At 38.2% G+C, this 14,123-nt stretch overlaps 1 protein-coding gene across 6 annotated transcripts in view; it reads right to left on the bottom strand.

Annotated features, from left to right (window-relative positions):
- CCDC171 (coiled-coil domain containing 171) overlaps nucleotides 1-14,123 on the bottom strand; it is a 313,511-nt gene that overhangs the window by 45,459 nt on the left and 253,929 nt on the right. For all 6 annotated transcript variants that reach the window (XM_053656500.1, XM_053656501.1, XM_037132070.2 and 3 more), the window contains one exon: nucleotides 9,897-10,049. In XM_053656500.1, the coding sequence (XP_053512475.1) occupies nucleotides 9,897-10,049 (153 nt within the window). The remainder of the gene's footprint in view (nucleotides 1-9,896; nucleotides 10,050-14,123) is intronic.

Here is a 14,123-nt window from a genome sequence, read left to right as displayed (position 1 = left end):
TAGATTCAATGCAATCCCTATTAAAGTACCCATGACATATTTCACAGATATAGAACAAACATTTCAGAAATTTATATAGAACCATAAACAACTCTGAATAGCTGCAGCAATTTTGAGAAAGAAGACCAAAGTAGGAGGGATCACAATACCTGATACCAAACTGTATTTCCAAGCCACTGCCATCAAAACAGCCTGGTACTGGCGTAAAAAGAGGCACATAGACCAATGGAACAGAAAAGGGAGCCCAGAAAGAAGCCCAGGTCTCTATGGTCAATTAGTATTAGATAAAGGGGGAAGAAACATAAAATGAAGCAAAAATAGCCTCTTGAACAAATGGTGTTGGGAAATCTGGACAGCTACATGCAAAAAAGTAAAACTCAATCACCAACTTACACCATACACAAAAACAAATTCAAGGTGGATAAAATACTTAAATATAAATCATAAAACCATAAAAGTCCTAGAGGAAAACACTGGCAGGAAAATCTCAGACATTCTATGCAGCAACATCTTCACGGATATGTCCCCTAAAGCAAGAGCCATAAAAGAAAGAATAAACAAATGGGACCTCATCAAGTTAAAAAGCTTCTGCATGGTAAAGAAAACAGTATTAAAATGAAAAGAGAGTCATGCATATGGGAAAACATATTAGCCAATGACACCTCAGACAAGGGCTTGATCTCTAAAATATATAAAAAACTCACATGACTCCACTCCAGGAAGTCATGGAGTGGCTTCCCAAAAAACCCAATTAAAAAATGGGCAAAAGACTTGAACAAACACTTCAAGGAGGGCATAAAGAGGGCCCAGAAACTCATGAAAAGATGCTTAGCATCAGAGAGATGCAAATTAAAACCACAATGAGATACCACCTCACACCAGTCAGAATGGCCATCATAAACAAATCAACAAACAAGAGTTGGAGAGGATGCAGAGAAAAGGGAACCCTAATGCACTGCTGATGGGAATGCAGACTGGTGCAGCCACTGTGGAAAACAGTGTGAAATTTCCTTAGAAAAGTAAAAATAGAACTGCCTTTTGACCCAGGAATTCCATTGCTGGGATTATACCCTAAGAGCCTGAAACACCAATCCAAAAGAACCTATGCACCCCAATGTTCATAGCAGTACAACTTTACAATAGCCAAGTGACAGAAGCAATCTAAGTGCCCATCACCAAATGAGTGGATCAAAAAACTATGGTACCTTTACACAATGGAATTCTACACAGCAGAGAGAAAGGAGCTTATACCCTTTGTGACAGCATGGATGGAGTTGGAGAGTATTAAATAAGCCAGGCAGTGAGGGACAAATACCATATGATCTCACCTTTAACTGGAACATAACCAACAAAAGAAAAAAGCAAACAAAATATAACCATAGTCATTGAAAATAAGAACAATCTAACAACAGCCAGAGGGGAGGGGGAAGAGGACAGAGGGGAGATGGGTTTTCAGAAACTACTACAAATAACACATGGGGGCAAAACCAAGGGAGAGGTGGAAGCAAGGGAGGAAGGTGGGTTTGGAGGGGGTGGGAGAGAAGGGTAGGGAGAAAATACGGACAACTGTAACTGAACAACAATAAAATAATTTAAATTAGTAAATAATAGAATAAAATAAAATAAATGAAAAATGGGTATTTTATTTAAAAAACTGAAGTAGAGACTTCTAAAACTCCAACAGGCAACTAAAGCCCTCCAAGAACTCAATTCAGTGCGAAGGATACAATAGCAGAAGTACTCACAAGCATACGCACTTGCTGCCACTCCTGGAGCAACTACTAAAATAATTAAAGCACTGGACCGCCAAATGACATCTGTGTTTTCTGCAACTTAATTATAACTGATTACAATGATTGGAGTTTTAAATTTTTATTCTTGCCACTCCTTGCTCAACCCTTGTAGTATTTTTCATCACTGAAAAAACAGAATTATATAAATGTAGAAGAGGGCAAAAGTTGGCTTGCTGTTGGTAATATGGAAAATAATACAATAATTAATAAATAATACAAGAATAACTTTCACATACTACTATAAACCTAGTTTTGCCCACCATGTATATTATAGTTAAACTTATATATAAAATGTTTATCTATCTATGTGTATATCTAATGTGTATGTCTAACATATACATTTTAGATATGTAATGTAGATATCTAATATAAAATGCTTACACATTATGTAAGTAACATGTTTATATAATTGTGTTAGTTATATTTCTATAAATATAAAATTTATAATATCATTCCCCTACAGTCACTATCCAGAAATCATTCATTCATCCTATGAAACTGCATCACACAAAAACTAAAGTGCTAGAAAGGAGGCGTGAGGCCACTGGAATAGACATTATTAAGAAGCTTTTACAAGTTTAAATATGCATGCCAAGGATCAAGGAAAATGTCTGCATGCTGACTATGCTGTCCCACTTCTGGTCTTTTATGTTTCCTTTATTTAACCCAAAGGCCAGAGTTGGAGGTCATGATAAAAATATGGGAGAATTTAATGAACACCTAAGTAAGCAGTGTTTAGCAAAAGGGTAAAACAGATGTTATTATGGCAGCAAATGTCAGCAAATTTTTTGAATAAATAGAAAAAAATAAAATTTGCATTTTGGAAAAGTAAGTACATAAAGCAAAGGGAGTAGACATCTGCAGTGCACCTGCAGGAGACACCTCCCTCAGCGTCCCCGCATCGGGAGTTGCAACTGGCTGGGCACGCTGCTCTCGCGCCCCCCCCTCCCCGCCCCCGTCTCATCTCCGGCAATTCTCCACCTCATTCACTCTCTTCCAGTCACACGGGCATAGGGCATACTTCCATTCCTGGAGCACTCCATGCTTTCTCGTTTGTTCCTACTTAATTTTCCTTTCCTCAACTAAGATTTCAACGTCTCGATCCGGCCACCCCAAGCCTAAGACAGGTCCCCCCGTTATAGTCGTACAGCACTCTACACTTCCACCTGAGTATCATTCTTTGAATTATCTGTATAATGGTTGTACTCTCACTACACTCAAAGTGTCATGATGGTAGCGATTTGTCTCAGTCTGTGTCGCAGTCTCACAGGGAAGTCGAACAGACAAAAACGAACCAGAGGCCTCGGGCTTTAATCTCACTGGGTTCTGGTGGAAATGGAGTGAGACCGGACAGTCTGTGCTGTACACCTCTGCCACGCACCTCACTCGGCCAGTTCAGTCGTGGCTTAGGGCTTATTTCAAAAGTTAGTATTCTTTAAGGGCTAAAAATTCAATAATAAATATCAGGAATTGCCCTGGCTGGTGTAGCTCAGTGGATTGAGTGCAGGCCTGCAAATCAGATGATCGCAGTTCGATTCCCAGTCAGGGCACAAGCCTGGGTTGCAGGCCAGTTCTCTGCAGGCCAGTTCCCAGCAAGGGACGCACAAAAGGTAACCATACACTGATGTTTCTCTCCCTCTCTCCTTCCCTTCCTCTCTAAAGATAAATAAATAAAATCTTTTTAAAAATTTAAAAAATTAAAAATAAATAAATAAATAAATATCAGGAATTAACCGAAATAAAGTATTTGGAAGTTTATAAAAGCAACTTACCTTAAGTTCTTTCAGTTCCTATATCCATACAATACTAACAAACAATCTTTCCTCTGTCAGGAAAATGTAATAAAAATAAATGTGGCAAAATATTATTTGAGAACTTAAGAGAAAGGGGGATCTTACTTTATTTATTTTTATCTAAACTGAACTAAGATGTTTAACCCTTTCACGTTTAGAAACAATACCACTGACAATTATCAAATCTGACATAACGATACAAAGATACCTCCCTTGCAAAGATACTAACCAAAATGCTCCTCCGCTTTGTAATTTATTACTTTCTCATAAATAAAGCACTGTGAATTAAAAACATACTGCTTAAACAGACAGCGGTAATGAGGCAAGGCCACAGTGTGGCTGGCAGCATCGTAACTCACTGTGAAGTATTTGAGTTTGGCACTCGGTATCTCCCAGATTGAAATATCACATGCTTCTCCCCAGCTGTGGGTTTGCCAGCATCCAAACACCCACAAGCCATTGGTTCTGACTGCTATACTGTTCTCTGCCGGGCTGTATGGCACTCCAAAGCCTTTCTGGTTGCTATTACTCAAGAAAAAAGCTCCAGAGCAGTGCTCAATTCCTGGGTCAAAGACCAGCACACTGAAAATGTTAAAGTACTGGCTGGGGCGCCTTGTTAAAGTACAGTGGGGACTCTTCCAGGACTGCAGCATCGTTGTTACGTGCTGCTGAGTGTAAAAATGGAAACATCACCTCGAGAGGGTTACAGTTTTTTTTTTTTTAATTTTATTTAGTTACTTTTCAAGTACATTTTTTTTCCCTTCCCCCCCCCCGCCCGGTCTCCCCCCTCCCTCCCATTCCCCCCCACCCCCAGTCCTCATCTCTGTGTCTTTCATACTTGTTCCTCAAAATCCCTCCCCCTTTTTCCCCTTAAGTTCCCTTCCCTCTCCCCTCTGGTCGCTGCCCACTTGTTCTCTATTTCAGCGTCTTTGTTTTTATTCTGTTTGCTTGTTTGTTTTATTCTTTAGCTTCCTGTCAAAGGTGAGATCATATGGTATTTGTCCTTCAATGCCTGGCCTATTTCACTCAGCATAATGCTTTCCAGTTCCATCCATGTTGTTGCAAAAGGTAGTAGCTCCTTCTTTCTCTCTGCTGCATAGAATTCCATGGTGTATATGTACCACAATTTTTGGATCCATTCATTTACTGATGGGCACCTAGGTTGCTTCCAACTCTTGGCTATTGTAAATTGTGCTGCTATGAACATTGTGGTGCATAGGTTCTTTGAAATTGATGTTTTAGGATTCTTGGGGTATAATCCTAGCAGTGGAATTGCTGGGTCAAAAGGCAGGTCAATTTTTATTTTTCTGAGAAAATTCCATACTGTTTTCCATAATGGTTGTACCAGTCTACAATCCCACCAACAGTGAACTAAGGACCCCTTTTCCCCACAACCTCTCCAACATTTGTTGTTTGTTGCTTGTTGCTCCCTAACTCCTTTTATGAAGCCAGCATCATCCTAATTCCAAAACCAGATAGAGATACAACAAAGAAAGAAAACTACAGGCCAATAACGCTGATGAACATAGACGCTAAAATCCTCAACAAAATATTAGCAAATCGCATCCAACAATATATCCAAAAGATTATACACCCTGACCAAGTGGGATTCATCCCAGGGATGCAAGGATGGTTCAACATTCGCAAAACAGTAAATGTAATTCATCACATAAACAAAAGCAAAGACAAAAACCACATGATCATATCAATAGACGCAGAAAAAGCTTTCGATAAGGTACAACACCCATTTATGATAAAAACACTCAGCAAAATGGGAATAGAGGGAACATTCCTCAATATAATAAAGGCCATTTATGAGAAACCTACAGCCAATATCATACTCAATGGACAAAAACTAAAAGCTTTTCCACTAAGATCAGGAACAAGACAAGGATGTCCACTTTCACCACTCCTATTCAATATAGTATTAGAAGTTTTGGCCACAGCGATCAGGCAGGAAAAGGAAATAAAAGACATCCAAATAGGAAAGGAGGAAACAAAATTGTCACTGTTTGCAGATGACATGATAGAGGGTTACAGTTTCTAAAGATGACTATTCGTGTCTACAGTATGATCAATCTCTTTCTATGCATGTCAACGTGATGATAAATTAAGTTTTTGATTAATAATGAGTATTTATTTTTTATTTTTATCTAGCAAAATAACTGGAAAAGATAGTAATTAGCATACACTGACTGTTCTCAGTTCATTAAATGATAACAAGTAGCATGAATGTGCTAAAGGCACAGATTTAAGCTGTGGTTGTTTTAGCTCTTTTACCTCCTCGTAAAAGGATTTCCTCCCAGTGACATGTATTTCTTAGCTTAGCTATGGTAAATATATGTAATTATCAGAAAGTCTGTATGTGTAGGGGAGGGAATATTTATGAGCTCCTAGCACTATTACAGACACGATGTCTTTGTTTAGTGCTAATAACAACTCTGTAATGTGGTCAACTTCAACCTCATGTTACAAATGCAGATGCTGGTGCTCAGAGAGTTATATGGATGATAAATAATGATAGTGCCCAAAAGCACCCTCCGGCTGCCTGACTCCAAACCTTACATGAGGTGGAAGAAGCCATGGCAGGTGGGTCGGGTATGGAGCTAGTTCACCTGAGGACACAGTGAAAGACTGGTGAGAATGATCAAAATAACGATACAGAGAGACCAAACAAACACATCAAGAGCGAAAGAGTCGGAAGGAGAATCCAATTGGGTTATAGAGCAAAAAGCAGGGACTGGATGGCACAGGAATAGACTGGGAACGTGAGAAGGGGGTTTGGAGCGTCTGCTGCAAGCAGCTCTGAGCGGCAGTGGGCACGAGCAGCTTGGAGAGTGGGACGTCTTTGACTGAGAGGGTGCAAGGCGCCATGGACTATCCATAAGGCTTGTTCCTCAGAACAGGATAAAACATGTTTTGATTGTTCTTTCCCCTTAACAAAATGTTAATTGTCACATGGACTAAACCAAAGGGGAGGGCGGAAGCAAGGGAGGGAGGTGGGATTGGCTGGAGTGCAGGGGTGTGGTGAGGGGAAAATGCAGACAATTGTAACTGAACAACAAGAAAGTAATTAAAATTTTTCAATTGCTATACATTTTTCAAAAACTCCCACAAATACTTCATACACGCAGTACTTTCTTCTGACCACACTCTGCAAAATGAACTCCTCCCTCATCCCAGCTCCTAAGGACTTCGTAGTGCCTGCTTTATGATTGCTGGTATGTATGCTTCTCTTGCTAGAAGAGCAATCCATGGGGCAGAGATTATGTCTTATCACCTTCAGACCCATAGATCAAATAACACGTAGACAAAAACTCCAAAATATCTATAATCATATTAAATGTAAATGGTCTAATAACCCAATTAAAACTTGACAATGTCAAATAGGTAAAAAAAAAAAAAAAAGCTATGCCCTTCTATGAGACCCATCATAAATATAAAACGTAGGTAAAAGAAAAGAATGGAAAAAGATATGTTATACAAATACTAATCAAAACAAACCCCTGGAGTGTGAAAAAATAACTGAAATCAATTATTAAAGTGGACAGTATAGAGATCAGGGCCAAAACCGTATTTCTGGAGGCCAATTTTTAAGAAGGCACTGAAAAAATGCTAAGTCACTCCCATCTTTAAACAGAGCTCCCTGAATCCTCTGAACACTCCACTCCTGTGACTCACACTTAACAGCTAAATCCTTGAGACAGTTGGTTAAATTCAATGATTTTTTGGGTCAATTTCCAGTCATTTATCCACCACTTATTGAAGGAGTCTTTGCTAAGGTTACCAAGAGCCTCCATGTATTTAAATCCCAAGGCCATTTTCAATCCCCATTTCACTTGCTCTTCAGCAACATATTACACTACTGACACGTCACCCTTCTTAAAACACTCCAATCTCACTCTGGCTGGGTGGCTCAGTTGGTCAGAGTGTCGTCTTGATATACCAAGGTTGTGGGTTCAATCCCTGGTCAGAGCACACACAGGAACCAACAAATGAGTGCATACTCGGAACCCCAAATCTCCCTCTCTTTCTCTCTCCCTCTCATCTCTCAAAAAAATTAATTAAAAAGAAATATTTCTATTTCATAGCATCATACTTTCTGGGTTTTTCTTTTAACTCTTTGCCTATTCCTCCCCATCTCCTTTGCAGCCTTATCTTCTTCTCCTTAAGCATTATATGTTGGAGTTTTTCAAGCTTCAGTCTTTGGCCCTTTTCTGTTCTAACTGTATAAACTGTCCCTATATCATGTCATTCTTCCTAACAGCTACAAGTTCCATCTGTATGACAATGACTTAAAATTCATATATCCATGGAGCGTCTGGCTTAAATTCCGTACCAAGCAGCTTTCCAACAGCTCCAGTTTGATATTTCAAAAGTGCCTCAAATTCAACATACTCGAACTAAACTCACACTATTCCATCCTGTTATATTGCTTCTTTATTAGTAAATGAGATCACTGATTCATTTTCAAAAGCAAAAATCCTACAATTGCTTGACATGCTCCCTGCATTTTTGTTCTTCCCATCCAATTGTTTCTTCACAGCCAAAGTGATCTTTTAAAAAAAAGCATATCTGAGCACGTCACTCTGTCTTTAAAGTTTCACCTCGACTTTTCCCTTTCTCTTAAAACAAAGACAACAGAGTCTGACCTTTCCCCTCTCTATGCACTGTTCTTCCCTGACACCCTTGCTTTTGGTCTCTTCCTTCCAGCCACACTGGTCTCTCTCAAGTTCTTCCATCAGAGTCCTCACAGATGCTCCCGCTCCCCTCCCCCTGATCTGAAACACTACTCTCTCCCACGCCTGGGGAACTCCCACACAGTCCTCAGATCCACGCTCAAACTCACTGGCCCGGAAAGGCTTTACTGATACCAACAGGGTCAATGTAACCTCAACAGTATAACATTAACCGCCAGGGTCAGAGAGTTAGCAGAAAGAAATGTACATTTCAGAGAAAGGCTAGAATAGCTTCCAAATATTTATTTTAAACATTTTTTAAAGTTTCCTCTTCATTTTAATTTTTCTTGGTGTGCATCAAATATACTACTGTCTCATTAAGAAATTAACAAAATTATTTTTAAATTAATTCAACTGAACTCATATTTCAGATCCCAAATAACAGGTTCATTCACTTATTGAATACATTATCAGTATTTTTCACTCAATAAACATTCAGTGAACACCTACGGTGGGCCAGACTGCTGGAGGGCCTGCCTACACAGCAGTAAGGAAAAGCCCTGAATTGCTTATTTTTATGGAACTAATATTCTACAGAGGGTAGGAAGAAAATAAATAATAAGCAAATATACTACATGTCGATCGATGACAACTGCTGTGGTAAAAAAATATTGATCAAAGAAGACGGAAGGTAGATAGGCAATCCCAGGGAGAGTGAGAAGGAGTTCGGGTAGGAGGGAGGGCAGTGTCTGGGACTGAATGTGATCCTTAGGGCTTCAGTGGGACTCAGACGCCTGAGCTGAAGAACGAACACAGCTGTGTGCCCACTTGCTCCGTGCAGGCTCTTTTTCGGCTGAGCGCACCCTTTCAGGTGGTCAACAGCTGAATGGAAGGATGATCTTGCCTTTACTTACCAGTCACCCTGATCTACTGCAATCCAATGAAAAAGGAAAAAGACATTCCAATTATTGGTGACCCTCTATCTCTGCCCTCTGAGAAAAAAAAAGTTTATTTATTTTATTCCCTAATCTTACAAATACATTCATTTTTCTGATACTCTCCAAATACATATTTCACATGTAGAAAGTTTTGTTTAGTCTTAAATAAGCCCAAATTTCATCACGGGCTAAAATTTTAAGACATAAAAAGACATAAAATGAATTTTAATCATAGAGATGAATCACAACATGCATTTTAGCTAGGCATGTATTATGGATAAGTCTAGTTTTCTACAGAGAATAATCACATGTTCTAATTACCATTTTGGTTATACGCATAATTAATAATATTCTGTCTTAATGGGACACACCGAGTCTTCAGACGGTTGCAAGCTTTCACCGAGCACGCTGCCGAACCGGACTGCCAGCCACACTGCCGAACACGGGGGTCTTGATACGGTGTGTTAGCACTGGCAGCAACACGCGTGTCTTTATACGTGATGCAAGGGGAAATTAACTGCTTCTCTTCCTTGAAAATGTTCTCCAAACTAATAATTTTATATTTCTTGATGGATCACTTACCCTAAATAATATGTATTGGCAAGTTATCTTGTGAGCAATAAATACATGAATGTATATAGGATCCAAATGTGACCCAGGATCCAAAGAAGAAAAGAATACTGTAGGACTTACTGATTGTAAGCTTTCATTTTCACGTAAACAAGCTGTGTGAAGTTCTGATTTCAAAGTTGCAATGTGACTTCGATGAGATGTCATTTCCTTCTCTAATGTAGCAATTCTAGTGCTTGCAAGCTGGTAGACATCTGTGAAACTTTTAATCATAGCCTAAAGAAATAAAAATAATGTCACATACAATTCCAATAAAGCTGTCCCCAAAGGGGGAGAATTTCTGTAATTTGAGTTCAAAATCATTAAATTTTTTAAGTAAACTATTTTTCATCTTTTTTAAAAAATAGTAAAGCTAAATCTCACATTTTAGATTGAGAACAGTGACTATTTTAAGAAACTTTGGAAGAAAATAATTGAGACTTCTTTTCCAGACTATTTATTTAAATTAGATGTACTTTGATCTATTGTACTTAAAATTTAGAATGCAGTTTATAAAGATGGCACACTTACTTTCTTCATAAAGCTAAATTCAAGTTGTAATTTGACCTAAATATAAATCTTAAGGCACACAACAGATGGATATATATAAGCAGAATATTTCAAAATGAGCTGAATTAGTAAAATTTTCAATCCACCTTTTAAAAAAAGGTTTTAAACAAAAGGAGCTGAAATGATCCTGTGATTTTTTAAGAGTAACTAATATCATTCCTATATTGTAAGAAAAGCATAATTACATTCATTCATATAACAGAGAAGTGCCTTTGTATTATACTATGTATAATAAAATAAATAACAAGCAAATGCTGGTAACTTTTTCTCTCCCCTAAATATGATAATATTTTGGGGATTGTTGGACCTCCATATTACGGAATAATCACATTTTATAGACTTTCTTCTAAAGCAACCTACAGTGAATTTTAAGTCCAAGAATATTATTATATATTTTTAGGTCTTCCAAAATATTTCAAAAACAGCAAAATAAAATCAAACATTTCTGATACATTAGAATATGATGTTATACTATTTACAAGAAAAAAAATGTTCCAGCCACAGTCACAACTTAGTATAATGGTAAAAAGTCTGAAAAATTCCAAATTGTATTTAATCTGAAAAGTCTAATTTGGGAAAGCTTTGAGAAACTAAATATTTGAGCAATTTCGAATGTATATGAATAATTTGGTGAACAAAGGTAAGTTTCAATACACACAATATCTGAGAAACGGAAGTAGGTTAGTATTTGTAGATAAGGGATAAAAACTTCACACTTTTGTGCCAAATAAATTCCTATCGTCCCTCCAATATCCAGCTCAAACACCACCTCCCTCAAGAAGCCCCTTTTGAACCCAAAGGCAGCATTAACTTCTGCTCTGGTTTTCTGTGCATCCCTGATGCTTGCATTGTCTATTACATGCATTGCTTTAACCGAAACGTGTTAGTTTACATGTTTCTCTTCACTAGATGAAAAAGCTCCTGAAGCCTGATATTGTGCCCCAGCATCTCTGTGTCATCAGGGATAGTGGTGGCCCATGGTAAACACTTGTTTGAGTGTATAAATAAATGAATAAATGAGATGCAAAACCACAAGCTGAAGCCACAAGCTGGCATAAAACACCTTATAGGAAAAAATTTAAATGTTTGGGAAAATATAATCTTAAACCTCTAATAAATAAAGCATTAACCATACTTCGTTCAAGTCAAAAAAAGAAACAAAAACAGAGTTCTCGGCAAAAAGGACGGAGTACACCGAAGTGAATTCTATCGCCCACGCTAACTAAACGTGGTCTGACCTCGCGTTAGGAAACGTCTCACATGTCCTGACCTACCTTACTTTGAGTAATTTCCAAGTAAGCTTATAACTAACACAAAGTATTTCTCTAGGCTTCAAAAGTTTATAAAAATATGAAACTATAAAATCAGGTCTGATCTTGCCAAGTCTCTCTCCACTCTTACCAATTCATTCATCTTCACTGAGATAATGGACCAGGAACCACCAGCCCTGTTTCTATGCTTCTCATTTTTGTCCTCACTGCCACTTACCTGGCTTCATGCTGTTGGGTGATGCCACACCATCTATCTGAGCCCCATCTCTTCTCTGCATGAAATGAGAAGTCATTTTCTTGCCTAGTTCCAAAACTATTGTAAAGCTTAGATCATTAACAATCTAATGTGATGACATCCTCTTACCTAACATGAGAAAGCCCTCAAAATATGAAATCCACTGAGAGTCACCGGAGTATTACTACTGTTCTGTATTTGTGATGTAGCAATGCGTACATCTGCTGCTGAATCCCTACCCTCACCTCTCACAAGGCACATGGCTGAACATGTAAGAATCGAATGGCAGAAGTGTACTGTTGGCTGTGTTTATTAAGTCCTGACACATGTTTTAATCCTATCAATTATACAAAACTTCTAATTAAAATTTTGGCTAGAAAATAACCAGCTTCCCTGAATCACTCAATTTCACTTTAAGCTAATATATGCCATGTTTTTTTATTTTAACAAATACATTTTATACTAAATATATTTTATATTTTAACGAAGGTTCAAAACACTATTATGTTAGGAAATTTGCTTTGAAACTTTTTATGTGCACATGTATAAATTTTTATAAACTTGAATCATTTTTAGAAAAAAGTTTATAATTCTGGAAATATTTCCAAACAACAATTTTCATAACGCTTTCTCTATATAAAACTCCTTCAACAGAGAAGTGAGGGGTTTTTTTTCTGCAAATGTCGCTTCACCTTGATGTGGCAAAGTGTATTTTATGAGGAGAGTTTTGAAAATATTTTCTAGATAGAATCCTTTTGGTAGTCACATGCCATCAAAGAGTAGATTTGGAACCTTTCTCTTTTTGTTAAAGATAATCCCATAATTGATACTCAGGTTCAAGAATATTTTGTAGCATTTTTTCACAAGAAAAATAGCAATCCTTACATAGATTTTAAAAAACTTCTAACCTCATTGTAAACTATCATAAAAATTATACTGAATAAAGTAATTTAATCCATATATTCATTTACCCCTACAGGATACATAACAGTTTATGTTGAAATACAAAGAAAGTAAATAAATGAATAAAGATGCCACTCGCAGACCCTCTGCTTTGTGAAATCTGTCCATCTTTCCCTTAAAATACCCACAGAAAACACTAATGTCGAAAAAATGGACCAAGTGAAGGCACCGGTGCCAATCCATACCACAAAAAAAATTTTTATTTTTTGCTTTATTTTTTTTAAAAGGCCCATCAATTGTCTGGCATACCCCTGGGATATATTTGGTCTCCAAAGTGAGTTAAAATGGAAAAAAATAGAGAATTTTCACATATAGGTTTTAATTTATATTATATTTAGTTCTTTTAATCATCTTTACTTTTAGAGCAGTTTTAGGTTCACAGAAAAACTGAGCAGGGAGGACAGAGAGCTCCCACACGCCCCTGCCCCTCACACACCCACAGTCCTCCACCACCAACGCCCTGGACAGAGCACATTTGCTACCACAGATGAACCTGTGTGGACACATCACCTCCCCAAATCCGCAGACTAGATTAGGGTTGGCTCTTCACATTGTATATTTGATAAATATATGATGATACGTACCCACCATTACAGGACCCTGCAGAGTAGTTTAACTGCCAAAAAATTAGGCAGTTTAACTGTTCCACCCATTCATCCCTCCCGGCCCCCAGTCCCTGGCAATCACTGAGCTTATTACTGTCTCCACGGCTTTTATATTAACTTTTTAATCTTTCTCTTAAAAATACTTTAAAACTTGTCCAGAAGGGAGAGGGGAGGGAATTTCAGGGGAAAAGGGGAAGGGTTTGCAGCAACAAGTATAAAGGACACATGGACAACAACTAAGGGGGGGTGGAAAGGGAGGGAGGTGGGGAGCTGGGCTGGGATGGGAGAAAAGGCAGAAAACTGTACTTGAACAACAATTAAAATAAAAAACACTTTAAAACTCCCCATTTTTTCTATATTTTACATTCTAGAACTTGCTTAGCCATAACACATGTAAGTTCTAACGGAATAAACATACATATACTGGGGATGCTGGCTCAGAAATGAGAGTCAGAAGTCGACACACTCAGAGAGCACACCTCTGCATCACCTGAAGACTAATGGAGGAGTATTCCCACTGAGGTTCTCAGCTCTTCCCTTAGTGGCGCTGAGGCAGGCGGCAACAGCTGGGTTTGCCCCCAGAGACCAAAGGAGTGAGGTACATCCCGTGAATCAGAGAAGCAGAGCAGGGCCTCAGGAGCCTCCACATCCAGAGCACAGTCCGCTA

This window comes from Artibeus jamaicensis, unplaced genomic scaffold (assembly GCF_021234435.1).
Source record: "Artibeus jamaicensis isolate MK-2021 breed Jamaican fruit bat unplaced genomic scaffold, CSHL_Jam_final scaffold_1964, whole genome shotgun sequence".
Classification (NCBI taxonomy): domain Eukaryota; kingdom Metazoa; phylum Chordata; class Mammalia; order Chiroptera; family Phyllostomidae; genus Artibeus; species Artibeus jamaicensis.
The sequence above is the reverse complement of the archived record's forward strand: the minus strand, read 5'-3'. Positions and strand labels throughout refer to the sequence as shown.